This window comes from Chrysemys picta, chromosome 3, assembly GCF_011386835.1.
Source record: "Chrysemys picta bellii isolate R12L10 chromosome 3, ASM1138683v2, whole genome shotgun sequence".
NCBI classification, from domain to species: Eukaryota; Metazoa; Chordata; order Testudines; family Emydidae; genus Chrysemys; species Chrysemys picta.
The window spans coordinates 124,627,595-124,655,435 of record NC_088793.1 but is presented as its reverse complement, the minus strand read 5'-3'; the positions used below and the strand labels follow the sequence as shown (position 1 = coordinate 124,655,435).

The window sequence follows — 27,841 nt, the reverse complement described above, 5'->3', positions numbered from 1 at the left end:
GACACAAGGATTGGGGAGTGGTAAAAAATTAAAAGGACAAGTCACTGATACAGAACAATCTGGACTGCTTGATAAACTGCATGCCAGCAAACAGTATGTTTTTCAGTATGACCAGTGTAAAGTTATAGTTATAGGAACAAAGAATGTAGGCCATACGCACAGGATGGAGGACTCTATCCTAGGAAAAAATGACTCTGAAAAAGACTTAGGCTTATGGTAGATAATCAGCTGAACATGAGCTCCCAGTGAAATGCTGTGGCCAAAAGGGTTAGGTGATCCTGTGATGTATAAACAAGGGAATATGGAGCAGGAGTACAATTGGTTATATTACCTTTGTACTGTACTCTGTATTCACACTACAGCAGCCACTATTGGAATACTGTGTCCATTTCTAATGCCCACAATTGAGGAAGGATTTTTATAAACTGGAGAAGACCTCTAGACTGTTTAAAGGATTTGAAAACATGCCTTGTAGTGAAAGGAGCTCAATCTGTTTAGTTTCTCAAAAAGAAGCTTAAGAGATAACATGATCACAGTCATCTCTTAACAGACAGAACAAGACAGAATAAGAAGCAATGGTCTCAAGTTGCAGAGGGGGAGGTCTAGGTTGGATATTAGGAAACATTATTTCATTGGGAGGGTGGTGAAGCACTGGAATGGGTTACCTAGGGAGGTGGTGGAATCTCCATCCTTAGAGGTTTTTAAGGCCCGGCTTGACAAAGCCCTGGCTGGGATCATTTAGTTGGTGTTAGTCCTGCTTTGAGCAGGGGATTGGACTAGATGACCTCCTGAGATCTCTTCCAACCCTAATATTTTATGAATTAAATACTTACATGGAGAATGGAAATTTGATAATAGAAGGGTTTTCAATCTAACAGACAAAGGTGTAACAGGATCCAAAGCCTGGAAGTTGAAGCTAAACAAATTCAGACTGGAAATAAGTTGGAAATTTGTAACAATAAGGGTAGTTAACCATTAAAACAATGTACCAAGGGTTGTGGTGGATTTTTCATCACTCGAAATTTTAAAATCAAGATCAGATTTTTTAAAAAAAGATATGCTTTAAATCTAATGGGAACTTAATTCAGGGAAGTCCTTTGACCTGTTTTATGCAGGATATCAGTCTAGATCAGTGGTTTTCAGCCTGTGGTCCTCAGACCCCTGGGGGTCTGCAGACTATGTCTAAGGCAGCAGTTTTCAAACTTTTTGAGCTGAGCCCCCCCTTCGAGTTAAAATTTTTGCTTGCGCCCCCCTGCCTAGACAAAAATAGACACAATACCTGCCCCTCCCCGGTTTTCAGGATGGGGAAAGGGGTGTGCAACAGTCTCTGGGGGCAGAGGCTGCTGGGAGCGGAAATTGGTGCAGCAATGTTGACACTGATCCACACGTGGGGTGGTCTGCTGAGGTGAATTGGGGTGGAGGTGGAGCTTCCTCCCTGAGCCCCCCCGGCATTGCCGACCCGAGCTGCCTGGTGTCTCCAGACCCCCTCCCCAAAAATTCCTCCATGCCCTCCCAGCGGGGCTCACCCTGCAGTTTGAAAACCTCTGGTCTAAGAGGTCTGTGAAAGGTTGTTGTTACCATAGAACAGTGGTTTTCAGCCTGTTTTCTGCGACATCTCAGGGTCCACAGACTATGTTTAAGATTTCCAAAAGCGTCCCAACCTCCATTCAAAAATTTTTTGGGATCCACAAATGAAAAAAAGATTGAAAATTGCGCTAGAGGATCACAGTGGTCCATTCTGGCCTTATACTTCATTAATCTATGAATTAACATTGCATTTATTTTGTCATTTACATATTGGCTACATATATTGAAAAATAAATGCAGCAAAGATCCAGATAATGTGTTCTACATATTGTATATATGGTTTTAAAAATATGTTGGTGTTGGTGAGTCATGCAGTGAATATTGCCATTTACTTATCTCCCTGGAAACACAGAACACCTGAAGTTGAATGTAAACTCCTCTCTTTCCATGGAGATGTGCTAATGGTAATATATATATTATGCTCCACAAATTGATGTGTTTGTGTCTCTATGGGAAGAGGCAAGTATCCACATCTCTCTCCATCTCTGACTGACCTTTAATAAAGAGTGTCAACTAAGGTAAATTATTTTTTATACTCAGGATTTTTATAAACATTCAGGTTGTCTAAGACAGAGGACTATGAAGCACACACAAAGTGTATCAATTTTAAAAGATTTGTAAGAGAGGAATTAGTATTAGGTGAATTAGGGCTATCAGTTTTATAGCTATCATTTCTAGCAGTCTTGTCAGATAGATGATTATAGGAATTTGATTAGTCTATACTGTGTGCTTGGCTAGATATAGATTTAGTCTGTCTGCCCAGTCTCTGTTCATCTACTGTTGAAAAAATATTTCAGAGTGAGCCTGTTTTATCTTTTGAGTAATTGAAATTCACCTTATTATCTTATTGACCATCAGTAGTTCTAATGCTTTGAAGAGGTAAAATTACATAAAAGTCAAGTTATCCTGTGCACTTCTTTATACTGTAAAAATTTAAATAAATGCTGACAATTAAATGCAAATTAGACTGCATTAAACTACTTTGTCAACTACAGTAGCATGTTTTATGAATGCATCTTAATTTGCAGCTCTTTACTAAAAGACATGAATATGCCATCTCATTCCCAGCTCTTTTATTCTATCCACCACCCAACTCGTTGCTTCAAATAATCAATAATCAAATAATCAATCATCAAATAACCAATTATCATGAACAGGTGCTTCTGTTAGTCTGTTTAGCTCCTAAAGCCACATTTATTGTGAATGACACTTACTGTTGCTTATATATTCGTTGTTGGTGAATTCCTCTGCTATCCAGTGTAGATGTATGGTTGGTGCTAATGCCAGCCGTAACAGCAGAGACCATTATTTGGCCATAGACTTTGCAATTTCACAGCAGAGCAGTATCTTGATCAGTGCAGTGTGCAAGCCTCTGTTGCCTAGGCCAGTGGCTGTCAACCTTTCCAGACTACTGTACCTCTTTCAGGAGTCTGATTTCCAAGTTTCACCTCCCTTAAAAACTACTTGCTTACAAAATCAGATATAAAAATAGAAAAGTGCCACTGTTACTGAAAAATTGCTGACTTTCTCATTTTTACTACATAATTATAAAATAAATCCATTGGAATATAAATATTGTACTTACATTTCAGTATATAACATATAGAATGGTATAAACAAGTCATTATCTGTATGAAATTTTAGTTCGTACTGACTTCGCTCATTCTTTTTATGTAATCTGTTGTAAAATTAGGCAAATATCTAAATAAGTTGATGTATCCCCTGGAAGACCTTTGCATACCCCTAGGGGTACGTCTACCCCAGGTTGAGAACTACTGGTCTAGGGACGGGATCCCTAGCAGCAGCCAATGCCTCCATAATTGTAAATCAAGCTGAAATTGATACTGCATTGAAATTGACTTTATACGAAAACTTTGTCTATTATGAAATGTTGTTCATGGACCTTGTCAGTTATGTTGAAGGTGTACTTGGGGCAAAGTTGTAACACAAGTGCATCTCACAAGCCCTGTAGTAATAACGCTTTGTATGTACCTCATGTTGATGCCTCCAATGCTGAGTGGAGTCCTTTCATTCTCACCTTCCCAACTGTGCTGTGTAACGATTTGGGAGCCATCTCTAAGTGACATCTTTTTTGTGATCCCATTGTGACTTGTAACAGCATCCATGCACTGAATCTGTAAAGAGTAACATTTTTCAAAGAGAGTGCATGATATCTATTGCCATTTGAAATTCCTGAACAATGTCTAGCAATAAAATAACTTTTGGATCTTTAAGTTTAATATGAAGCTAGATTTTAATTATTTGTTTGCTCAGCTGCCAGAAGTGTGTTAAGTGTTTTATAGAACAAAGACATGGTCCTTTCCTGATCTGTTTACAATCTAATTTGACTTGACAGAGAGAGAGAGGAAGAAACAAAGGGAGATGGGATGAGGAAGGACAAGGGTTACAGTAATAAGATCCCATTGTTACTCTATAAGTGTATTTGCACACCTTGATGGTTCTATTAAAGTTGGGGATTTTTTACTCTTGAAGACACCAGTAGTAATTAGCAGCAGGGGCGCTTGGGTTTTATTGGTTGAGGAGAGGAGGTTCATGATATACTGTTATAGTAATCCTTGTACACAGACTTAGTTCAAGTGGATTCAGCGTTCATTATGAACATTTTGACATATCTGCACTTGAGTGCACACAGTCATATGTATGCCTTGATTAGTCTATGAGATAAGTTTATTCCAAGAGACTTATAGGCACCATCTTTAAGCTCATTGTGGAACATTTGTAGACATTTATTAAAACACAGTTTATATAACTCTTAATAACTATAAAATGTTACTTATTTATAGAGTTAGAGTCATCATGACCACTAAAATAAATTCCTATTTAGGGAAGAAGAGGATTACTTCATTTGACATTTGTAATTAATATCTAATTTTCTCCATATTCTTTTTCTTTAAATAAGCTAGGAAGTGATGTCGTGGTTACACTTCCTTTTTGGTCATCATGTATGTGTTAAATCCACATTAGGAATAGTCTGTGTTGTTTCCCTGTTGCCTATTCCTCTTGTTAAACTTGTAGCTGTACAAACACTAGTAACTTGTCTTAGGCATGTCTTTGTAGGAAGCTCTTTCTCACATGTCCTCCAGTCAGATAAAAGATTTATACTACAATGACTTAATTGTTTTCCAGTAATGTGCTTGTTACCACATTTCCTCAGAAAGCTTAGCTTGTACGCATTCACCCATGACAGTTGTATCAATGTCCATTGTGAATAAATTTCTGGGACATTTTAATACCCAAGGTGCTTATATTAGCAATCATTATATTTATTGTAAAATACAGTGAATATGGCAGCATAGAAGTTGACGGGAAAAGGTCTTTAAAAATGAAATATAGAAAAAACTAAGAAATCTGGTATCAAGTTCTATTTTTTTCTAGCAAAAGTTCTTAGTTCAACTGTGGAATGGGATTTATCAAGTTATGAATCAATACAGTTTGACCGGGACCAGTAGGCCAAATTATTCCCGCAAAATGTTTGAAACCTTGATTCAAAGTAGTCAACACATAGGGATAATAGAAAGTTAATAAAAGTATAGTAAATCTTCTCAGAAATACTGTTACTCTCAGCCTTTTTTACACTTTCCTTTGAAGTTCTTTTACTGGCCACTTTCAGAGGCTGAATATTAAATGGACTATTGACCTGATCTAGTATGGCAATTCAGTGTACCACAAATAAAAATAAAGTATTATCTCGCTATTCTTCTTTTGGGGAGACTGCCCATTCAGAGTGAGAATCCTGAAGGTAAATCTGCAAACCATGCTATAAATTGCAACATTGCAAATCCCACATTGTGTCTATCCCAAACATAAAAGTGGAGTAATATTGTTCGTCACAGATATGGTCATTCCATCAGAATATTCCTTGGAGAGAAATCTATGAGGTCAAAACACTCAAGATAAATGTAGAAGTTGTATGTTTTCTCACAGACAGCCCAGTTTAAGTGCTGTCTCTCCTGGTGCAGTGATACTGGTTAGATTCTAAAGAAAATAATTTCAAACCCACTTTGAAGAAGTTCACCTTAGTTACATTTTTCATAGCAGATGTTGCTAGAGATTACTTTGAAGTTGTCTCTAATGCCATAGTGGAAAAGACTCCTCTGTTTACAAGGTTGGCAAGTTTATAATAATTATTATTTGCTAAACCTTTTCATTTGCTAAATTAAGAAAGGGTGGACTGTTTGGCAGGATTTTAAAAAAACTGGTCCTGGGACCAACTGAAAAAGCTAAACATTCCAAACCTTCCTCAGAACGTTAAAGATGGGATGAAATTATTATGAGGAAGAAGCATTCATTTGGCCTGTATAACAAACAAATTAATCAAGAAAGATTCCAATTATAGCAGAGCCAAATTTTGAAATAGGAGCAATGAAAGAGGCAAAACCAAGCAGGATTCCACAGATTCCTCAGGAACAAATGCCAGATCAAATGCATGGCAATCATTTTTGTCTCCCAGATAAAAGTCTGTAGTTAGGGGACATCTGACTTTGTTTTTCTTCATTCTTCCCCTGCCAATTAAAAACAAAAATCTCAGACGAATGCATCTTACTGGTTGTAGTACGGGAGCAGTTTTTCTCATGCCTTCTTCATGCATCTTGCAAAATAGAGGAACACCTTACTCCACAACCCGCCCCCATCCGAGGCCATCAGTTCCATGACTGGGACCTCATTGTAAGCCTTAAAAGGCACCTGATGATTTTTTTGGAGCCATCTATTCCTGCTGGATCTACAGTTACCCTGGTGGCTCAGGTTAATCATGCTGTGCCTCTGGAACACGCTCATTTGTACCCTTTGGATCAGGGCCCCTTCATGCAACACTGTATACATTATCCTCAATAGTGAAACATGCAGGAAAGAAGTGTATGGCAGTGGGGTCAGTTCCTTCTACTTCTCTGGGAAAGATAAAGAAACCTTACAAGGCTAAACCTGTTTCCCTAGCTATCCTGAAGATACATGAATTGCCCCCAGGATCCCTGCTTGTTCCCTAGTGAAATATCTCTCATCCCTTTTGGCTTTTCGCTTAACCACTCTATTGTTGATACCCGTGGATCCACACTTGGATCCAGAATCACACAACAACTGGCCCAATACCTTTCTTTGCGCTTTTGTCCCAGGGAACAGATCAGGGAATCTTGAGAGCATTATTGAGACTTTATTCCAGTCTCACTCCACAAAACTCCAGTTTGGTGCAATGGTCAGATTGAGAGGTGAAAACGACTTTCAGTACGTTTTCACCTCTCAATCTGACCATTGCACCAAAAATATCTAAGATTTGTTGTGGGAGGAGATCATCATTACCAATACAAGGTCCTTTCATTTGGCTTATCTGTGGAAACTTTAGTATTCACAAAGTGCCTTTAAGCAGTAGCAGCATATTTGAAGTGTCAGGGTATCCAGATCTACCCTTGACTGGACAACTGGCTCATCAGGTTGTCCTTGCAGGACCTAGCAAAAGCTAGGTCACAAACAGACACTCTATTCCAAACACTGAGATTCAAGATAAACCGGAAGAAATCACACAAAGTCCCAATGCAGATCATACCTTTTGTTGGGGCCATTTTGGATTCTTGAAAAGGCAAAGTTTTTCTTCCAGAAGAAAGAATTTAAAAATCCTTATAGCCATACAAATACTGCAGGAGAACGCATGTCAAACAGTAATGTTCTTCCTCAAGTGGATGGCCTTTGTGTCTTCAGCAATATACATAATGGTATGCACATGTAAAGATGAAGCTTCTGTAATACTGGTTTGCAAGACACTATATGCCCAGTACAAACAGCATGTTTACAGCACTGACACTGCCCAGGGATGTGTTCCTGTCCCTCATGTGGTAGATTCAACATCACATTGTCTTCAAAGGAGTTGCATTCAAGCTCCGTCACTCACAGTCACTTCCAATGCTTTCTGTCTGGACTGGGAGCAATTGCAAGAACTGAACAATTTCTGGGCACATCTGGGTGAACAAACTCCATACCAATGTTCTAGAGTTAAGTGATGTGTTGAGCTCTCAAGTCGTTTGTCCCCAATTACGTGGCAGATTGGTTCAAGTAGTCACTGACAACACTACAGAGATTTTACAACAAGTAGAGAGGAAACACACTTCAGCCAGCTGCGCAAAGAAACCATAGATCTGTGTGAATGGTGCATAGTACACTAAATGTATCCTATAGCTTTTCACTGTGCAGGCAAGCACAATATACTGGCAGATCAGCTGAGCAGAAACTGCTTCCATGAGCATGAATGACCACTAGGAACTCAGTAACAAACAACATCTTTGCCCTTTGGGGGTATCCAGAGAGCTATTTGCAAAGGGACACGTCTCCAAATGTCAAAATTTTGCTCCAAACCAGAAGACAACCAGTCCATCTCAAATGCATTTCCTCTAAGCTCGGGGTGGTTTGGGGGATAGGTCTCCTCCACACCTTCCTTCATCTAACTGAGGGAGTTCTCAACAAAATCAAATGAGACTGAAGGTTATCCTGATAGCCCCAGCCTGAGTGAGACAAAAATGGTTCTAGGATCTATTGCAACTATATCACAAGGAGTTTTTTACTTCCTACAAATCTAAACTATTGACCCAGCAAAGCATGTGGATTTTGCCTACTCTTTGAATAGATCTAAGGAATACCGAAATTGACATAGACTGTCTCTTCTCATAAGAGTAGAGAGGTCAGGCAGTCACATCTCAATACCTTTCTAAGAGGTTAGAGTCTGTACTGAAGAGTTTTAGAAATACATTTCTGTTTCCCTTCTAGAAGGGCTTAGATCTCACTCAGCTAGCACAGGCCATTTTCATGTCCTTCTTTAGACATATTCCAATATTAGAAATCTCTAGAGCTGCTACTTGGATCTCGATTCATACTTCTCAGAACATTATTTCTTAGATCACACAATTCATTTGGTAAAACAATATTGCAATCCCGATTAAACTAGGCCTCAGCATCTGGAGGGAGGAGCACTGCTTACCAAAATTCTAAGTGTGGGGTTGTGCAGAGGCTACTTGAAGTGAAGGTTGCTCACCTGTTACCAAAATTCTTTGAGATGACCTCTCCACAGTGTCACTCTACCTGCACATTTCCCTCTTCCTCAAAGTTCTAGTTACAAATTTGGACCTGAGGAAGCTTCGGAAGGACATTTTTTGCTGGGCAATGCTGTCTCATAGTTTCGCCTTTTAGCATCTTTAACAGGCTCAGTCCATACATTGACCTTGACTGTTGGGAAAATGCTTACTGTTGTTGTTTTTTTTAATGTACACATTCCTGTAGAACACCCATAGCATCAGTTATCTTCTAAAAAATGAAAATTTGAGAATATAATTCAGTTGTAGTCATGTAATTGTTTTATTTTGTTGAATGTTTATCTAGAATGAGGAGGTAAAGGGCTTAAAAGAGGCAAATTTCACTACACTCCAGATTATGCTAATAAAAACTGAGGTGAAAGAAATGATGTGTATCTTAGTAAGGCAATCTACATGCAAACTTTGCATATTAGCTTGTGGGGGGAAAGTTGAATTTTCGTAGTCTCATTAGTCTGTCACCAGTTCATAATATACTGAGTTTCTCACATTTTCTAGGTGACAAGGAATCTTCATCTCTTTGTGTAAATTAAAATATCAGCAGACATCATCTTACTAATTCAAGCCATTGCAGATGCTAGAATCAAAATAATAGGAAGCAAGACAAGCTGTTTGAAATCATATGGTGCCTAGTTGAATCCCATCCAGTATAATAATTCAAGTTGGTGAAATGGACAGCAAAGTAAAACAGTTTGGGTGTCAAATAAGCAGATCTAACATTACATTAAAAAGCATTGGCACATGTATTTTAGACATTTGGATGACCATTTGTTTATCTTATGAGAACCTTCACCCTAGATAATAAGGTTTATATTTCTGCATAGATTATGCTTAAAGTGTAATTTTGTTTCTATTTATTTAATATACATGTAAAGGAAGTTTTGCACACTAAGTGTATTGTATCCCTCAAATTAATGCAGTGGCTTTGAGGCAGAAAGATGCAAAGAGACCAACAAACGTGCAGAACAATTTTCTTTCCTCAGTTCTTTTATAGACTGCTTACTCCTCATCTTCTGTCCTTCAAATGAAATTAACAGCAATTCAGGTTCAGAAAACATTATACAACTTAGAAATAGTCTTTGAAACTGAATCATTGGTTTATAGTCCCTTCAATGTATTTCTTGAGTAGTTTTGTTCCATAATGCAGTAGTTAATATTTTTTAAGACTAATTCACATATTTGGGTCTTATAAATGTTGAAGTGTTGCTTGTGTTTTCATGTCATTTAGAATCCTGGAGCTTAATTTTGTCTATCTCAATTTTTTCATCTAGTGAAAGTTTTCTAAGGAACTTACAAATACTTGATTATTCTAAAATTTTAATTATGCCATCTGTTCACTTTATGGAAATCAATCTAGTACACTGCAATGCCTGACTTGACTGTTTCAAAATGTTGAGAGTTAAGTTCCCAGTTTTTTCTTTTTTGTTCACAATTTACCTTTTTTCACAATTCTGTCTTCATTTTGGCTCAGATTCTGCCACCTATAATTATGGTGAGTACTGTTTTACTCCTTAAATAGTCCCATTGATTTCGCTGGGATTACTTGTGAAGTAGGATACTGTTCTATTTCCTCTGGGTAAGAATGGCAGAATGTGCTCCTCTTTCTACCAGGGAAGCAGGTGAGGTAATTCCTACAGAAATCAGTGAAGCAGGTCACAGCCAATTGCAATAGAGAATTTTCCCTAAGATTCTTAATATTCCCAGAATCTCTATTCTTCCTCTCCCTGTGCAGAGTGGTTCAGCAAGTAGCAACTCTGTCTGAAGCCGTCCTCTTTGACTTTCCATTTCCTTTTCTCAGTCGTTAGTTATTTTTTCAAGTGTTTGCTTTTGTGCACCACTTGCTCACTGCTTCATTGTTATGCTGTGGTGGTTCTGCTCTGTTCTGAAGTTTCATTGCTCTACTTGATCCCATTCCCATATTTAGGCATCTGTGTAAATGGCCTAATTTTCAAAAGTGGTAAAGTGCCCAACAGCTCCCATAAGATTCAGTGCTAATGGATGCTGAGCACTTTTTCCTCATCACTTCTGACTGCAGATTCCTATTAAATTGGACCCTAAAAAATCATCTTAACTACATGGGATGGAAATCTGAACTGTAGAGCTGGAATCTACAGAGCCTCAGGACAGTCTAAATGTGACACACAGCAGTTACCATAGTAACTTCGCAATGTAAATTCCTTAATCTTTTGCCTGGAGTTCTAGAAAGAGGACTTAGAAGGTACTGACATAACATGTTTGTGAGGGGGATTGTATATCAGACTGCAATGGGGAAGGTTGGATTTGCCTTCTAATAATTTGGGTGTGGACTTTCAGCTCTGAGGAGGAAATCTTTAGACAGAGAAGAGACTGGGTATCTCTAAGGCCTGGTCCCCACTAACGCCCCACTTCGGACTAAGGTACGCAAATTCAGCTACGTCAATAACGTAGCTGAATTCGAAGTACCTTAGTCCGAACTTACCGCAGGTCCAGAGGCGGCAGGGAGGCTCCCCCGTCGATGCCGCGTACTCCTCTCGCCGAGCTGGAGTACTGGCGTCGACGGCGAGCACTTCCGGGATCGATCCCAGAACATCGATTGCCTGCCGCCGGACCCTCCGGTAAGTGTAGATGTACCCTAAGAGCTCTAAGGAGGAGACCTTGAAAAAGACTTGTTAGGAAAGAGTAAGGACTAAGTAACTGCTGCAAGGATTATCAGTGGTATGCACCTCTATTTGTGTGCATGGAAGACTGGGAGGGATTTTATTCTCTTCTGTGGTAAATTAGCAGGAAGGTAAAGTTTGAATATTTAGTTTTTACTATTTTTCCATTTTGTATGTAAATATTGTTTATGGCATAATCCTAAATCAAATATTAGACATTGCATGTATACAGCAACGTCAGTAAAAGAGTAATATAACCTTGTTCTTACTCTCTATTTAGCACTTTTAAACAATTGACAGTTCTTGTGTCTTATTAGTTTTGTGTGTTCAAAAAATCCATCTTTTATGTTAAAGTGTTCAAGTGTGTGTGTAGATAAAGGATATGTAAGGATGTGACAGGGAGTGAGGGAGCTGCTCTGCGGGAGACTTGAAGCCTGGAACAGGGTTACTAAACAAGCCAATCAGAGACACCTGGCTCAGGAAAGGAACCTTAAGCAGCTGATTCCTTTGTAAAAAAGTTGAAGCAGTTCTGAGAGGTGGGTCTGACTGAGATGCCACAAGGGAGTCAGCTTGGGCAGGGCATCTGCAAGCTGATAAGAAACACTTTATGAAGGAACCCTTTTCACTCACTCAGGCTCTGAGGTAAGACCCATGCCCTTGGACAGATTTGGGGGACTCTGTTTCCCTTTTAAGTTTGTTTGGGGACCCCCTACCACCAGAAAGGAGCCTGAACAGGCTGTGTGTTGATGAGGCAAATTTTTGTTAAAGTTTCTTGGACTCCTATTAAAGAAAACTACCTCCCCAGATCATTCTGGGAGGGGAGATAGTGGGGTTGGGCAGGTCACTCCTTCCTCACCCTGTTACAAAAGAATTGTTATTTTCTGTAAAAATATTAACTTACTCTCACAGTACTCTAAAATTTAAGCTGAGGCATATGAGAGATTTCATGCTACTCTGCTTGACTATGAAAAGTTATGAACAAACTGAACTGTGGTTGCAGACAATATAATAAACTCTTTGAGTTCCTCATTACAGGTAGATGTAGTAGTATAGGCAGGAGATTTCTATAGAATCAGTCACATACTCAAACTTATTTTTCAAAATTCCTATTCAAGCTATAAGTGTGGCACTTGGTTACATTAGAAAGGTGTGCCAGTGTTGGTAGAGACATACAGCCAGAATGGCAAATTAAGTTTGTAAAAGTGAAATTGTAATTAACAAACATAGGATTCGTCAACCACAGTTGATCAATTTGCAGCCATATTGGCGTTTCAGTGAGTGTTGATAGCTAGATAAGCACTGGTGCACCAAGGTATCACTGATGCTCCAAACATCAATGGTACATATCATTGTCTCCCTCCAGCGCTTAAGTGCTAATGGAGAGTCATAATGCCAGAGAGATGAAAAGGGAATTCCATTAAGCCAGGGGTTCTCAAACTGGGGGTGACAAAGTAGTTATGTGGAGGTCACAAGCCCAGCCATGTGTGAGTGCTGTCATCCCCAAGCCCCTGTTAAATTAAAAATTTAAAACTCCATTTTAAAGTTATAAGGGGGTTTGCACTCAGAGGCTTTCTATGTGAAAGAGGTTGCCAATACAAAAAGTTTGAGAACCACTGCCTTAAACATTGATGTGCCCAGGGATGGAGAAGTCATCAATGCACTGAGGATTGGGTTCTCCCTGTTGGTACCCCCAGACTTGGTGGTACATTTGCATATTTTTAATGCTTTCTAATGTCTTTAAGAAAGGAACTAACTCTAGGGACTCCTGCACTGTTCTAGTGTGGAGGTGAGGAGTCTGCCCCCCAAATCATGAAGCTTTGTTAGTTCCCACCAGTCACACACTAGGAGAATGGATGAGAGGGTGGGAATCTGTTACAACATACAGCTTCAGACAACAGCAGTTCCAGATAAGTAATTTCTTTATAGCAGAGCAAAATGCTTTACTCCCAGTAGTGATATTGCTAAGAAGGGTGATGAGTGCTAAATCATTCAGATTTATTGTGAGCTGCTAATACTTTATCATGTTAGTTTAATTTGCCATTTTCCAAAGACTCTAAAATCTTGAACTGTCTGCATATCATTATTCTATAATATACAACACACATTTGTAAACCCAAAGCTGGACTGGGATTACAAACAGGTCAGTGGAAATATCCTAAAATGACTGCATACAAGCATTTATTCTGTCATTTTTATTCTATTATAATATTTATTTAAATGACACAGAACACATTTTAGTTTCTTGTTTTCAATCCCCTGGGCAAAATAAATAACATACGTCTCTAATACAAATGTACGTATGTTGTAGTTACAGCAGGGTTCCTTCAGAGGGAATTAAATGATTCCCTTGACGTAAGTATGCTCCACACTGGATCACTATGGTACTCCCATGTGGTAACCTATCATCTCAACTACTAATGATCTTCTTACCCTTGTTGACGTTAGCAGACTATTCCCCCAGGACATTTCCTTTTGTTTCCCTTGTCAGCTGGTCTGAGAGAAGAGAGAACTGCTCAGTCTTGACTTCTCTGCAGATGTTGAGAGCTCCACTGCAAAGTTCAGCCCAAATCTGTTTCTTTTCAATGTATTCAGAGACCTAGGTAGCAGAAACTAAGCCAGTAAGCAAAGCTCCTCGGTCTATTTCATATTCTGTGGCTGATGAGAAGTGGAAGCTGGGAGTTTGGAGCAATTTCACAGGGGTATAATAACTTCATTACTTCTCTTGTGCCACAGGAATATTTTTTGTTCATTTCCTTAAAAAGAAAAAAGTTACAGGTGAAAATATGGCAAATAAATAAAATGGGTAGTAATGAGAACAACATAACTTGCACCAAAGGAAAAAATGCAGAACTGAAGTAAAAATATTTGCATACAACTTGAAATTTTTCCAGGGCTTCTACAATACAGTGAAACAAGGACCATTGCATCATATTCCTATTACAGTGCTAAATCCTTTTTTTGCTGCTTCAGAAGCACAGAGTTCAGCCAATGTGCATGGCCCAGCTGGGTTCTGAGTCCCTGAAACAGTGCTTCTGGCCAGAGGTGAGAACTCCCCATCGCATTGTCCCAGCCACCCAGACCTGTCTTCTCCTCTGTACGTAGTCTGGATTCTATCCCTTGCCATATAATGAAACCCGATATAACACGAATTCGGATATAATGCGGTAAAGCAGTGCTCCGGGGGGGCTGCGCACCCCGGCAAATCAAAGCAAGTTCGATATAATGCAGTTTCACCTATAACGTGGTAAGATTTTTTGGCTCCCGAGGACAGCGTTATATCGCCCGGTAGAGGTGTACCATGTTAAGTGCTATGCACACCTGTGGTGCTATATGTAGAGATGTTAGTCATAATTACATATACTAAGGCTGAGGCATTCAAAGTTGTCAAATTGTGAACCACTTAAAACTGATTTCCTCTTATGGCAGTTCCCCTCACTATCCCACACATTCTTTGTGGCGTCATTAATGCCTGGGTATGATGGTGTTGTGGCTTTTTTAAAGTAAATTTGCAAAGTATTAAGGAGAAAAGATTTAAAAAATAACTGCTTTAATGAGCTGGATAGCTACTTGGTTATATTCTCCCCATTTTGTAGTTGAACTATTACCTTTTCCTCCTTGCAGGATGTTAACCTTAATTCCCTGAAACTTATCAGTCTTTAGGTTCTAAGCGCCAGCCTACCTGAAGGAACTCTGCTCGAAAACTCACACATGCCCAATTGCAAGTTTTTTAGAATGGCAAACCCAATTCTTGTTTCAATTGCACATTCTTCAGAGGTGTGATGGAAGCAGCTCTGCTAACTAATTGAAGGTGCCTCACAAACCACAGTTGTAAGAGATGGTGTATTACACAACTATGAGCAATGTGGCCTAGTTAATTATAAGAGTTCCCAGGAACATGGCATATTTTGTCTCTTGAGAGCCACGTATTTTTTTTCTGGGAATTATCATCTATACACATATTGAACTATCACAGGAATGATTATCAGCATTGTTTCTCTCCACAGCCAGCCAGACTGTAGTAATATCCCAAGGGATTCTAATATCTGAAAAACAGGACATACGTATATTGCTCCTGCAACAGTTGATGACATTAGCAACTCATACAATGCAGGAACTAAATTCCCCAGATTCTTTCTTGGTGCTTGGTGTTAATGATTCCAGAGACTATTACAGAATATCTTAAGTTACACCCTGATGCACTCTCCCAGGCTCTGCTCACAAAGAAAGATCAATCTGTTTGGTATGCTAAAATGGGAAACCCACTCACTGTAGAATGTGCAGGTTTTTCTGCACGATCTGCCATTTTAATAAGAGTTAACAATGTTGTCAATTAAATTATTGTCATTGTTATGCTTCAATGTTAACAGCCACTGAAACAAACCGGGGCAAGTCATGCTTCTCCGAATCATTGTTTCAGGTTGTCTGTGGAATCCGGGAGATATCACTGCACTGTTAGACTTGGTTCACGTTTGAAAATTTTTCAACCATAAGAGCTAGAAAGTATATGTTAATTGAAAGTTTAGAGTTTGGAGCACAAGATGATAGCCTCTTTAAAAAACAAACAAAAAGTACTGTCTTGCCAAGTCAGTGGGAGCTATTCTAGTGTGACCCTTGCTTGAAACCCTGCACTCAGGTAAGTGAAGGAAGGACTGATTTTATGGACCATTGTTTTATTTTTTAGTGTCATATTAGTGACAACATAAAGCAGTCATTACAAGGGAAGAAATTTCATTTTAAACCCTGTTTTTTAAGATGTTTATAACTTTCTGGGGAAGCAGGGGAATGGCTGATTTCCCCCCCCCCCCACCTTCCTCCCATCAGTTCAAAGCTGAATTTTTACAAAATTTTTAACACTTTGTTCAGTAATTTTGAATTAACGGATCATGATAATAGAAGTCTTTCCCAGCACACTCTTTTTTGCAGTCTCATAACTCCAAAATTTAAACTTGCTATGGACTTAGTTGTCAATAAAGATGGACACCATGGATTGGTTGGTCAAAACTTAATGCAAAAATTGTATTTAAAATTGTGTACTACATGTGTTTGGTATTCCTCTTTCCACTAAGGGCCAAATTCTGTCAATTCCGCCTATCCCCATGGACTAAATGAGAACCATCTATGTAGAATGGGACTGAATTTTGCCCTAAGATTTTAACTCTATAGTAAGGCAGTTCACCATTCCCGGCCAATGGGAGCTGTGGGAAGCGGTGGCCAGCACATCCTTGAGGCCTGCCGCTTCCTGCAGCTCCCATTGGCTGGGAATGGCAAACTCTGGCCACTGGGAGCTGCAGGGGGCAGTGCCAGCGGACGGTCAACGTAAACAAAATGTCTCGCGGTCCCCCAGCGGATGGGCTGCGTGCCGAAGGTTGCGGCCCCCTGCTGTAACTTATGCCAGAGCTAGGCTTAAATCAGGGAGCCAGCTTGTCCCGCCTACCCTCCTCATGTGCCAAGTTGCTCTCAGACAGAGAGGAGAATTGAGCCCCAGTTTATTACAGAATCCATTGTTACTATGTGGGTTGGGGACTGTTTTGCCTCAATTACTATTACTCTGTCTTGAGTAACATGCTTTCCTTATGGAGACTGGGAATTTTAATGTACCTGTATGTTCAGTTTATACTGAGCAGCAAAGAAAGTTTTCATGTAGTTCAGTTTGGAAGAATTGAAACTCAACATATTAAACACTGTGGTTTAACACATTTGGGACTTGTCTGTCATGAAAGATTGCTGGTTTTGGACCTGCTCTGAAGTCCATTGAAGACTGTGGAAAGATTCTATTGACTTCAGTGGACTTTGGAACAGGCCGTTTATGAATATTGAATGAATAACTTGTCTTTGCTTTTAAGACCCTTGATGCTGTCCCTGTCCTGTCACCTCTTGGTTAGCATCTGGCCTTCAACCTCTGCTTTCCCTCAGATACCATTGTGCTTTTCCCAATGTTGCCACTGGGAGGAGCGTAGTGGAAAAATCTGCAACACCACTATATTGTCCTTCTTGAAATTCCTCCTTAAAACTTACCATTGTGATGCATTTCCCGTCCCCCCCCCCCATAAAAAGACAGTGGCTAGGAGGCTAGTGTGTTGTGACTGCTGTTTATTATTCTAATCATAATTGTCTCATTGATTCCTTGTGTGTGTCATCCCCGCCTCCCTAACTGTTTGTTGTATCCACTTATTGATACGCTTAGATTGTAAATTCTTTGGTACAGGGACTGTCTATTCATGTTGCATGTCTTGTGCCTAGCACTAAGAAGTCCAAGCCTTGATTTTGACCTCTACATGCTTCCTTACTACAAAATATAAATAATAATAAAGGAATTAACTGTGAACTGCAAGATCTCAAAATTTCTGGTAACCCATATACCAAAGCCTTGCACAAAACATTTACAGGAAGAATGAAATGCTGTTTCACATTAAGCAAATAATACACCTAAAGTTATTTAGCTCACAGAGGAGTCTGAAATCACAATGTCATGGTGAAGGTGCACAACAATATATAGCCATGGATTGGTGTTTATGACATTGGAATTACTATCTTAAATGGAGGTCTAATCAGGCTGCATATAACATGATAGACTCTTTACTGATTTTAGGTTTGTGGCATTTGGTTTATCCATATTCTAGCTATCGTTTGGAGTTGTAGTGAGAATCACAATTTGAAATGCTATGAAAGCTATGTGATTGTAAGAACAATCACATTGGACTGATCCAGCCAGGGAAGGTGATCTATTGTCTTTGATGTACACTTCCATGTACAATGAGTATGTCACATTGCAAAGTGCATGGAGTCTGCTGATAAGTATTTAACAGGGCTAATTAAAATGGCTAAGCTGGGCATGTCTCTGTACTCTTTGTGCATAGAATTTTCAATGTAAGATTTATTTTTTGCAACTAAGGTAAGACATAATGCTGGTTCATAAACATGAAATTTGTTATTTTACTTAGCATCCTTCAAACAAATCTGGGGAGATGAACACAATTCGTGATATCAGACTTTCCTTGTAAATTTTGTCCAGAACTTTGTCACAAACACTTTTTTTTTAAATTCCTTTGATAGTGGGTGTGAGACACAATGAACCCTGTTCAGGGGAACAAAGTGTGACCAAATAAAGGCAGTTGTGGTTATGCTGGAGTATTGCTATGACCACATTTAGCAGAGATGCAGTATTTGAAAATCCACATCTAGGCAGATATATGCAAATATGTATACATATGGGATCCAATAAGGATATGACCTCTTTTGTATGATGAAATTGATTTGGAGTTAATGTCCAAAAAGGAATAATTTAGCTTGTGGGATCAAAAATAGAAAGATACAGATTGTTCCATGTTTTCTTATAAGAAATAATTATGCAGCAGAAGACACATGAGGCTGTAGGTTCATAATCAACTTCATGTGGTAGTGGGTCTCTTACTGTATGATTGCTTTCCCTTTGCTCACTTTCTGAAATGTTGCACAATGCTTTTAAAGATATGCTGTATTGTTATATCTGTCTTTATAACTTTAAATGTAAACTTCAAAAATGCACAGTACAGCCTGTATGTATTCTAAAAATGGAAAACATAATGAGATATATTTCTATAATTTATGCTTCTTTTTTTGAATGTTATGCCAGACAACATCCTCGATGTGCTCTTGGTCACTAAGGCTCTCTCCTGCACCCAAAGAAGTAAATAGGGGTCATTGGCTTCAAGTGGAGCAGAATCGAGCCCTCAGTTTCTAGCATTGCACATGTGGGATCTAGTGGCAACTCTCTTCCCCAGCTTGTCTAATAGAGTCCTAATTTAAGTGTTACAGCACACAGCAAAGCTCACCTGTTTAATCAGACTGTTGCTGTGGTTCTAGGTGTGGAATTTTTTACTCCTTAATTATTGGCAAGCCAGTTGAATGTATATCAGTAAAAACAGACATTTCAACCAAAATAATGAACTAAGTCAGAGAAAGTCTTGTACAACAGAACAAAAGTTTCTTGAAGGACAATATCTTGTTCTACATTCATTCTAGAACCTTCCCAGAGTGCCTAATTGTTTGCTTTGTTTCCTCACAGATGAGTCGACTCCTAAGGAAGTCAGCAGGGTAAGTACTGCTTACAGATGTCTCTCCATCCCACACTAGAAAAACAAAAAAGAGGTCTCTGTGGCCCACTGGTCACTTGAGGTAACTTTCTTTCAGTCTCTGATCAAGGCTGTGCTCTATTCCCTGAATGAATCAGATCTCCAGAGAAATGTATCTGACAACTTCCAGAGCAATTAAAAACAAAATCCTAGCATTCAAAACATTTGATTAGTTGTAAATGAGTGAAGTTCACTACTTTTCATTAGCAAAATAAGGGAGCGTATACAGGAGCTATTGGTATGATCCCATGTGAACAAGGCTGCTTAAATGAAAACAGGAAATTCATAGCAACTTTGAACTTTCTGATTAGTTGTAAATATGACTACCCACTATTTAATCAGTATTACTACCATGAGAGATGTCATGCATGATACTATTGAAGAGGAAACAAGGCAAGGATTATGTCCTGTATAATTCTGCCCTTTGAGATATGGTAGGGTACAGACGAACTAAATTCATTGACGTAAAATATTTTGCAATCTATTGAATGAAAACTAATGTGACACAACTTCAGTGTTTGAGAATGATGTATTTCTTTCTGTCTCAGTGTCCTATTTATTTGGGAGATATATACAATGAACAAATACTTCATGTTGAATGAGTTACCATAATCTACCATGTAGTATCTTGTGATAACTAGGTGGTGATGTCTTTTTGCTCCCATGTTATATCCTGATATTTTGGTCAATAATTCTGCTCTATTTGCATTCTTAACCTTCCATCTGCCACACAAACAAATGGTTGCCACTTTCTTTATTCCTTCTAAAAACACTTCTCTGCTCTGCCCTTTGTCACTGTTGACTCTCTTCCACCAATGACGACATCCTGTCTGTCTTGTGTCATCAGCCAGTCATAGATATAATCATGTCATCAAGGGACATCAACAGCCTTTTCTACACTTTGCTTATGAATGGTGGATTTGTTTGATGTATCAGCCCTAGCCAAAGGATGGTCTTTTTTCAGTGCCTTCTTTCTTTCACACCTATTAATGCTGCCCTCACAGAAGGGAAAAAAATGGAACATCAGCCCAATAACCATCAATCTTATGATAACTTTGAATAAGATAAAGGTAGAAAGTTTTATAGTCAATCAAGTTCAGTATCTCTTTCAATCAAAATATTTGTATACATTTTTTCCTCAAGATTTACAAATGTTATTTTATTTTGTTGATACATTTTTCATATAACAACTTTAACTTTTAACAGTATCAAAAGTTACCACAGAAGACTAAAACATAGAAAAACAAAATCTAGAGTAACAATTCTATTACTTTAAATGAAATTTAAGTATATACTGCACTTAAAGGTAAAACCAACAGTGATCAGTTTATTATTTAAGCATATTTTCAATACATTTGCCATCCAAACCTTTTAGTGTATCCGTCTGTGAGGGAGAAGTGATGATAAAATAACCTTTTAAGTAAACCTTCTGCCCAGAAATAGGTTAGAATCTTTTAAATGGGTGGAAATTTAAAGATTAAGGACTTACTTTAAAGTCAATCTTTCCAAATTTCTTAAACATTACTAAGATCACGTCTTGACATGATTATAATCCTTATAACAGTCACACAGCATAAAATAAAAGTTAGACAAAGAAGAGGAAATAAGAAAAGCTTTGTGTAGCATTAGTTACTTTTCTGACACTATCCCGGTATTTAAGTTATTAATATAAATAATTATTCATGTGTAAATTAATTACTCTCAAACAAATCCAGTAGCATCAGTGTCTGAATCAAGACTAGCCTTTCAGGTTTCAGTTTCACACCCGGGATTGTATTGTACATCTGCAGTTTTCATCTTCACTGTGGTCTGAGTCCTTGTGGGGGGTAAGTCTGGTAGAGACTATTTATCCAAGATATATGTGAAATTTGTTGAAGTCCCAGGGATTACATGCACAGTAGTTAACTTTTTGAACCCAACTACTGAGTGCAAATTGTGTATTGTAATCTTGAAACATCATATTTTGGCTTACGAAAGAAATAAGCATTGTACAATTCATCTTTTCCAGGCAAGCACGTACAAAACAGTTAGTCACAGCAAATTATATATATATATATAATATATAAAATACATATAATTTGCTGTGACTATCAGAAATAGGGTGACCAGATGACAGGAAGAAAATATCGGGACACAAGGGGGGGGGGAAGGGGGGGGTCACTGGCGGAGCAAAAAAACCCAAAAAACCGAGTGCTGGTTTAAGGACACAAACAGCTCCCTCTCCCAATTCCCTACTGTGACCCAGTGCTGCTGGCAGTCGGGGGCGGGAGCTGAGAACAGCCCAGGACTGCGGGCAGTCAAAGGAGATTATGCACCCTTCCTTAGGTATGCATACCTTCAGCCTCTGGTTTTTAGGAGGGGGGGGGGGAGAGAAACCAACAGAAAACAGCTGAGTGCTGCCGGCAGTCAGAGGAGAAGAAAAAAAAAAGCCGAGAACAGCTGAGTGCTGCCCGCAGCCCGGCAGAGAAAAAAAAAAAAAAAAAGCGGAGTGCAGCGTCCCGACCGAAGATCAATCGGGACGCGGGACAAATGCCTAAATATCGGGACGGTCCCGATTTTATCGGGACGTCTGGTCACCCTAATCAGAAAGATGTTTCTATGGCAAGAGTTCTAGATTGTTGTGTTTTGAGAAGTAGCTCCACCAATCACCACCCTCACGCTCCAGCTAATTTCATTGGTTGTAATCAGTGATATGAGGAAGACTGAACAGATTGTGGGTTGCTTGGGCCAATTGCCACCGTTCTTCAGGGGTTGATTTGCCACTCATACAACTCAACATTAACTCCCTATCACAATCCACACAAAGGAACACAAAATTTCCCAGCATAACCCACACGCAAATCAACGCACAAACCCCCAGCACAGTCCCCAGACAAAAATCAGTCAAACCACCCACAAAGCAATACAACCAACACACAGTGAACCCAGACACACACTGACCCTCACTGCAACATGCACCTCTCATTCACCACCCACACAAGTCAACATAAATCTCCCAGCACAATACACACATTTGCCCAAGTCATCAGTTTAAGGCTTGTTAGAGCTATCTGGGCATGGAGTCTAGAACCGTCTACGCCTACCACCTCCCTAACTAGCTGCCAGTATGGAGAGTTATGCGAAAGTCACTTGATTGAGCTGTGCATGCATCAAACCTAGATTCATTAAAATGACTGTGGTGTGGGAAGGGTAACTAGTGAGAGGGGTGTGTAACTGCTGTTTTTTTTTTAACCAAAATCATAGAAAAGAAGAAACACTACCTCACTCATCTCAGACCAATCTGAACCTAACTGTAATTTGTCATATTTATCATATAAAAGCGTAAACTTGAGCGGCGAAGTCAAAGGTATCGTGTGTGTGTGTGTATAATTCTGAGTATTGAATTTTTCCCTGAGTTTCCTCCAAAACATCCCCTACCGTGGGAGAAATGTATGCCTTTTTAGTTTTTCTAGTTTGTGTAAAATCAAAATCTATATCTGAATAAATAAAAGTTCCTGAGAATGGAGACATTTAGTTTTCTTCCCTGTAGTTATATTTCTCATAATGGAGAGAATTATCTGGTCTCAACATTACTCATTAGGTTACTAATTTCACAGCAATACAGGCATCTTAAGTACTTCCCCCTGATCATCCCTTCCTTCCTCCTTGCTTTGAATTCGGACTCCTTTTATGAATCTGCTGCAGTACCATACTGTTTTTACAGATGAAATCTTCTGAAGCTGAAACTATGTAAACTAGTTAGAAGAGACAGGTAGCACCACTGTAGATTGTAAATTTAATAGAATAAAGACTATAACATCTACAGTCTGTTTTATCAAAAACATTTTGATATATAGGAAAATTTTATCCAAGCCAGATGCTTCCTGTTATGGGAAATAAAATCTACAAATAAGGAAACTAATTTTCTCTTTCTCAGTCATGGATAGTCAGGTATCTGGACATTGCTTACGGGAAGTAACAAGAAGTAGGTCGATTTTTAGAGTGACAGCTAGTTCCCAAAATAAGTGGTAGGGCTGCAAGTAGCAATCTGCACCTCCCTCCAGTTCCCGCTCCCCCGAGGTTGATTGTATTTTTGAAGTGAAAACCTGGGGCACTTTACAGAAAAGGAAAGTGTTGGAGAAAATAATAGTTTTACACTGTTACTCCTTAAGTGTTCTCTCTTAAACCAATTTCTGCTCCTCCAATCTAGCTCTGATCCTACCATCTCCTGTCCAGTTCACACACAATCTCATTCATCAGTTGACTCCCCACCAACCTAACACATACTCTTCCAGCTCGCAGCCTCCCAAATCCTCACCAGCTCAAGAAATAGCCCTCCACATACTCCCTCTCCTCTTCCTACTTAAGTATCAGAGGGGTAGCCGTGTTAGTCTGTATCCACAAAAACAACAAGGAGTCTGGTGCGACCTTAAAGACTAACAGATGTATTTGGGCATAAGCTTTCCTGGGTAAAAAAAAGTTTTCAGATGCATGGAGTGAAAATTACAGATATAGGCATAAATATATATTGGCACATGCAGAGAAGGGAGTTCATAGAATCAAAGAATATCAGGGTTGGAAGGGACCTCAGGAGGGCATCTAGTCCAACCCCCTGCTCAAAGCAGGGCCAATCCCCAACTAAATCATCCCAACCAGGGCTTTGTCAAGCCTGACCTTAAAAACCTCTAAGGAAGGAGATTCCACCACCTCCCTGGGTAACCCATTCCAGTGCTTCACCACCCTCATTTCTCCCAGTGAAAACGTTTTTCCTAATATCCAACCTAAACCTCCCGCACTGCAACTTGAGACCATTACTCCTTGTTCTGTCATCTGCTACCACTGAGAACAGTCTAAATCCATCCTCTTTGGAACCCCCTTTCAGGTAGTTGAAAGCAGCTATCAAATCCCCCCTCATTCTTCTCTTCTGCAGACTAAACAATCCCAGTTCCCTCAGTCTCTCCTCATAAGTCATGTGCTCCAGCCCCCTAATAATTTTTGTTGCCCTCCACTGGACTCTTTCCAATTTTTCCACATTCTCCTTGTAGTGTGGGGCCCAAAACAGGACACAGTACTCCAGATGAGGCCTCACCAATGTCGAATGTGAATGATCACGTCCCTCGATCTGCTGGCAATGCCCCTACTTATACAGCCCAAAATGCTGTTAGCCTTCTTGGCAACAAGGGCACACTGTTGACTCATATCCAGCTTCTCGTCCACTGTAACCCCTAGGTTCTTTTCTGCAGGACTACTGCCTAGCCATTCGGTCCCTAATCTGTAGCAGTGAATGGGATTCTTCCGTCCTAAATTCAGGACTCTGCACTTGTCCTAGTTGAACCTTATCAGGTTTCTTTTGACCCAATCCTCTAATTTGTCTAGGTCCCTCTGTATCCTATCTCTACCCTCCAACGTATCTACCACTCCTCCCAGTTCAGTGTCATCGGCAAACTTGCTGAGGGTGCAGTCCACGCCATCCTCCAGATCATTAATGAATCTTACAACCCAGAACCTTACAAGTGGAGAGCCAATGTTGAAGGCCTGTGACATGTAGGAGTTTAGATAGTTTACTGTCCTTTTTACTCTGTACAGAAGTAAAGTGTGTGTTGTAAATGGCTTGTCTTATCTTTGTAAAGTCCAGCCATGTGGAAGTTTGTGTGGAAGGTTGGTTTTGTATGAGAGTCTCTAGTTTTGAGAGCTCATTCTTGACCTTCTCCTGTTTGCTGTACAGGATGCTGATCAGGTGGTTCCTCAGTTTCTTTGAGAGTGTGTGGCACAGTCTCTCAACATAGTCAGTGCAGTATGTCGATTGCAATGGATTTTTTACTTTCAGTACATTTTGTATGATGTTCATCTGTTTGCACTTGGAGAGGAAGATAATGTCTGTCTGTATCTGTGCAAGTTTTTTCATGAAGTTGATGGATCTCTGTCCCCATATCTACTGTAGCGACACCATCATAGGACCCAACCACACCCGCCACACCATCAGTAGGCTCATTCACTTGCACATCTACTAATGTGATATATGCCATCATGTGCTAGCAATGCCCCTCTGCCATGTACATGGCCAAACCGGACAGTCTCTACATAAAAGGATAAATGGACACAAATCAGACATCAGGAATGGTAACATATACAAGCCAGTGGGTGAACACTTCAATCTCCCTGGACACTCAATAACAGTGGGAAATAGTTTGTAGAATGTATTTTGCTACCCTTAGGAGGTCTCTTACGGAATGCTGTGCAAGTTGATGTATGTTTTATATGATCCATCAAGCAACTGAGTACTGGAGCCCTTCAAGCTTTTTTTGGCTTTCCATGAAGAATAAGGTCTCTGACTTTCTCTGTTTTAATCCAATGTAGATGGACTTTTTAAAGCTGATTTCACATCCAGAGTATAAACATTAAAGAGAGAAACAGATTGGTTTAAGTGGAACTCTGGTTTCTGTTTGTGTGCAAAGTGAGAAGGAAAAAATAAAGATGGGGTTCTCCAAATGACAGACATCTCAAACCACTTACTCTAACAGAAGTAATTGCCAAAGGAAGGAGACAGACATATAGTGAGGCCTCCACTAGAGGATTAAAAAGAAGATTGTCCAAGGGACCACAAACCCAGGCTGAAGTGTCATGCTTACACTGTGAATCTTTTTTTGCACGACAGCTATGAAGAAAGGTATTGTGAAGGTATAGGAGAACCCTGATACCAAGTTTCTTGGATTAGTAACCCTCTAGGCAGAGGACTGATGTGTTAGGTAACTGAGTCTTAATCCCTAATGCAGGCTATTTATGAGAAACTGAAAGATTTCTGAGTAAATTTATGCCGAGGTCAGTCTTCCATATCCTTTTACATGCCAGTGATGTCTGAAGAGCTTTTGAAATTAGGGGGATAGTGTGGTTATCTATAAAACAAATTTATCTGTGTACTCATGTTACTGTTAATTGTATAATTGAAGGGATATTTAATAATTTACTTTATTTTGTTAAAATTTAAAATAATTAAAATGATGCCAAAGCTCTAGATGCCTTAACACATCATTAACGTTACAGTAAAACCCCAGCAGCATTAATCATTTCAACAGGAACTCAGCCAGCCGTCCGTCCACCTACAGAAACTCCTTTCCACCCCTTAATTTTTCTGGGAATCATTTCTTCACTCCTCTCCAAAAACCCTATCAAACACATTTCTTTTGCAGCATGCTCAAAAGGCCTCCAATTCAGGTTATTTAGGACCTAGCAGGGGAATAGTTTCCAGAGTCGTGGAGTCTTGACAGAGAATGCCCTGCCAGCTGTCCCCTCTTTTATTGTGAGGGGATCCAGCTTGGGTACCTCCCATGACTGTAACTATGGCAGTATGGAAGCGGGAGAGAGGCAATCCCTCAGCTAGGCCAGTCCCAACTCTTTTATAGGTGTATAAGTCATAAGAAACACCTTAAACTCCAGCCAGAGACCAGTGGGGCCTCAGTATAGATCTTGGAGTCAGTTGAGTACAAAGCTAACTTATCTGCATACAAATGTGCAATGCAGAATTTTGGGGTATAAATATGGGTGTCCCTATTCCTCAAATGTTTAATATCAGTCACTTTGTATGTAATATGTAGAGTATTAAATAAGTATGGTGTACTTTTCATATGCATAATTTTAATGGACTCCATCTAACATGCAGAGGTTAAAACACAGTACTACAAATGGACATGTGTATATAAAGTTGTAGACATCTTTGTTAGCATATATTGTATTATTTGAGAAAAAGTATATAATAATCTAGACTATGGCAGTGCACTGCTTAACTTCAGTAACAACCCAAAACAGGTTCAAATGTAATTGAATTGTAAATATATCTCTGCTCAAGAATTGAATTCTGAAAATAATAAACTTGAATAATTTTAGAGTTTTCCATACCCAGCAAAAATACAATTTTTTAAAGTAGTTTTAAGTCCATGTGGGAGTTTTAAAGGCAATAAATGGTACATTTTAATTTCTGGAAATGTTGCAAAAAAGACTTTTGTCTGTATCACAGGCAATTTACAATATAAGCAAAGAGCTCAATGAAAGCTATTTTATTGCAGAGTAAAAATGAGCACATAGATGGAAAAACCTTAAATTATTCAAAGTTCTAAAATGGAAATTTACTTGTTTTTTCCTAGCTAAATCATTTTTCTTTACACCATGTGTCATGAAAAACTAATTTTAAAATGAAACGTCAGACTCATATGTAAAAAGCAACAAAGAGTCCTGTTTCACCTTCTAGACTAACAGGCGTATTGGAGCATAAGCTTTCATGGGTGAATACCCACTTTGTCAGACTCATATGTTCTACCATCAACTTGCTTCAGTACTCTCTTGCACAATTAAAAATGGCCTTTCAAAAGTAAAAAATGTTATGAAAAACTTGCATTTAGGAATAGTTTTGTATTTTGGGGGGAGAGGGGTTGTTGCAATTGAAAAA

At 39.2% G+C, this 27,841-nt stretch overlaps 1 protein-coding gene across 10 annotated transcripts in view; it reads left to right on the top strand.

Moving 5' to 3' along the window:
- PDE10A (phosphodiesterase 10A) overlaps positions 1-27,841 on the top strand; it is a 548,616-nt gene that overhangs the window by 418,231 nt on the left and 102,544 nt on the right. For all 10 annotated transcript variants that reach the window (XR_010600146.1, XR_010600145.1, XM_065590407.1 and 7 more), the window contains exon 3: positions 19,356-19,384. Coding sequence is in view for 7 of the 10 variants with exons in the window: in XM_065590407.1 (XP_065446479.1) it covers positions 19,356-19,384 (29 nt within the window). In the remaining 3 variants the exon portion in view is untranslated. The remainder of the gene's footprint in view (positions 1-19,355; positions 19,385-27,841) is intronic.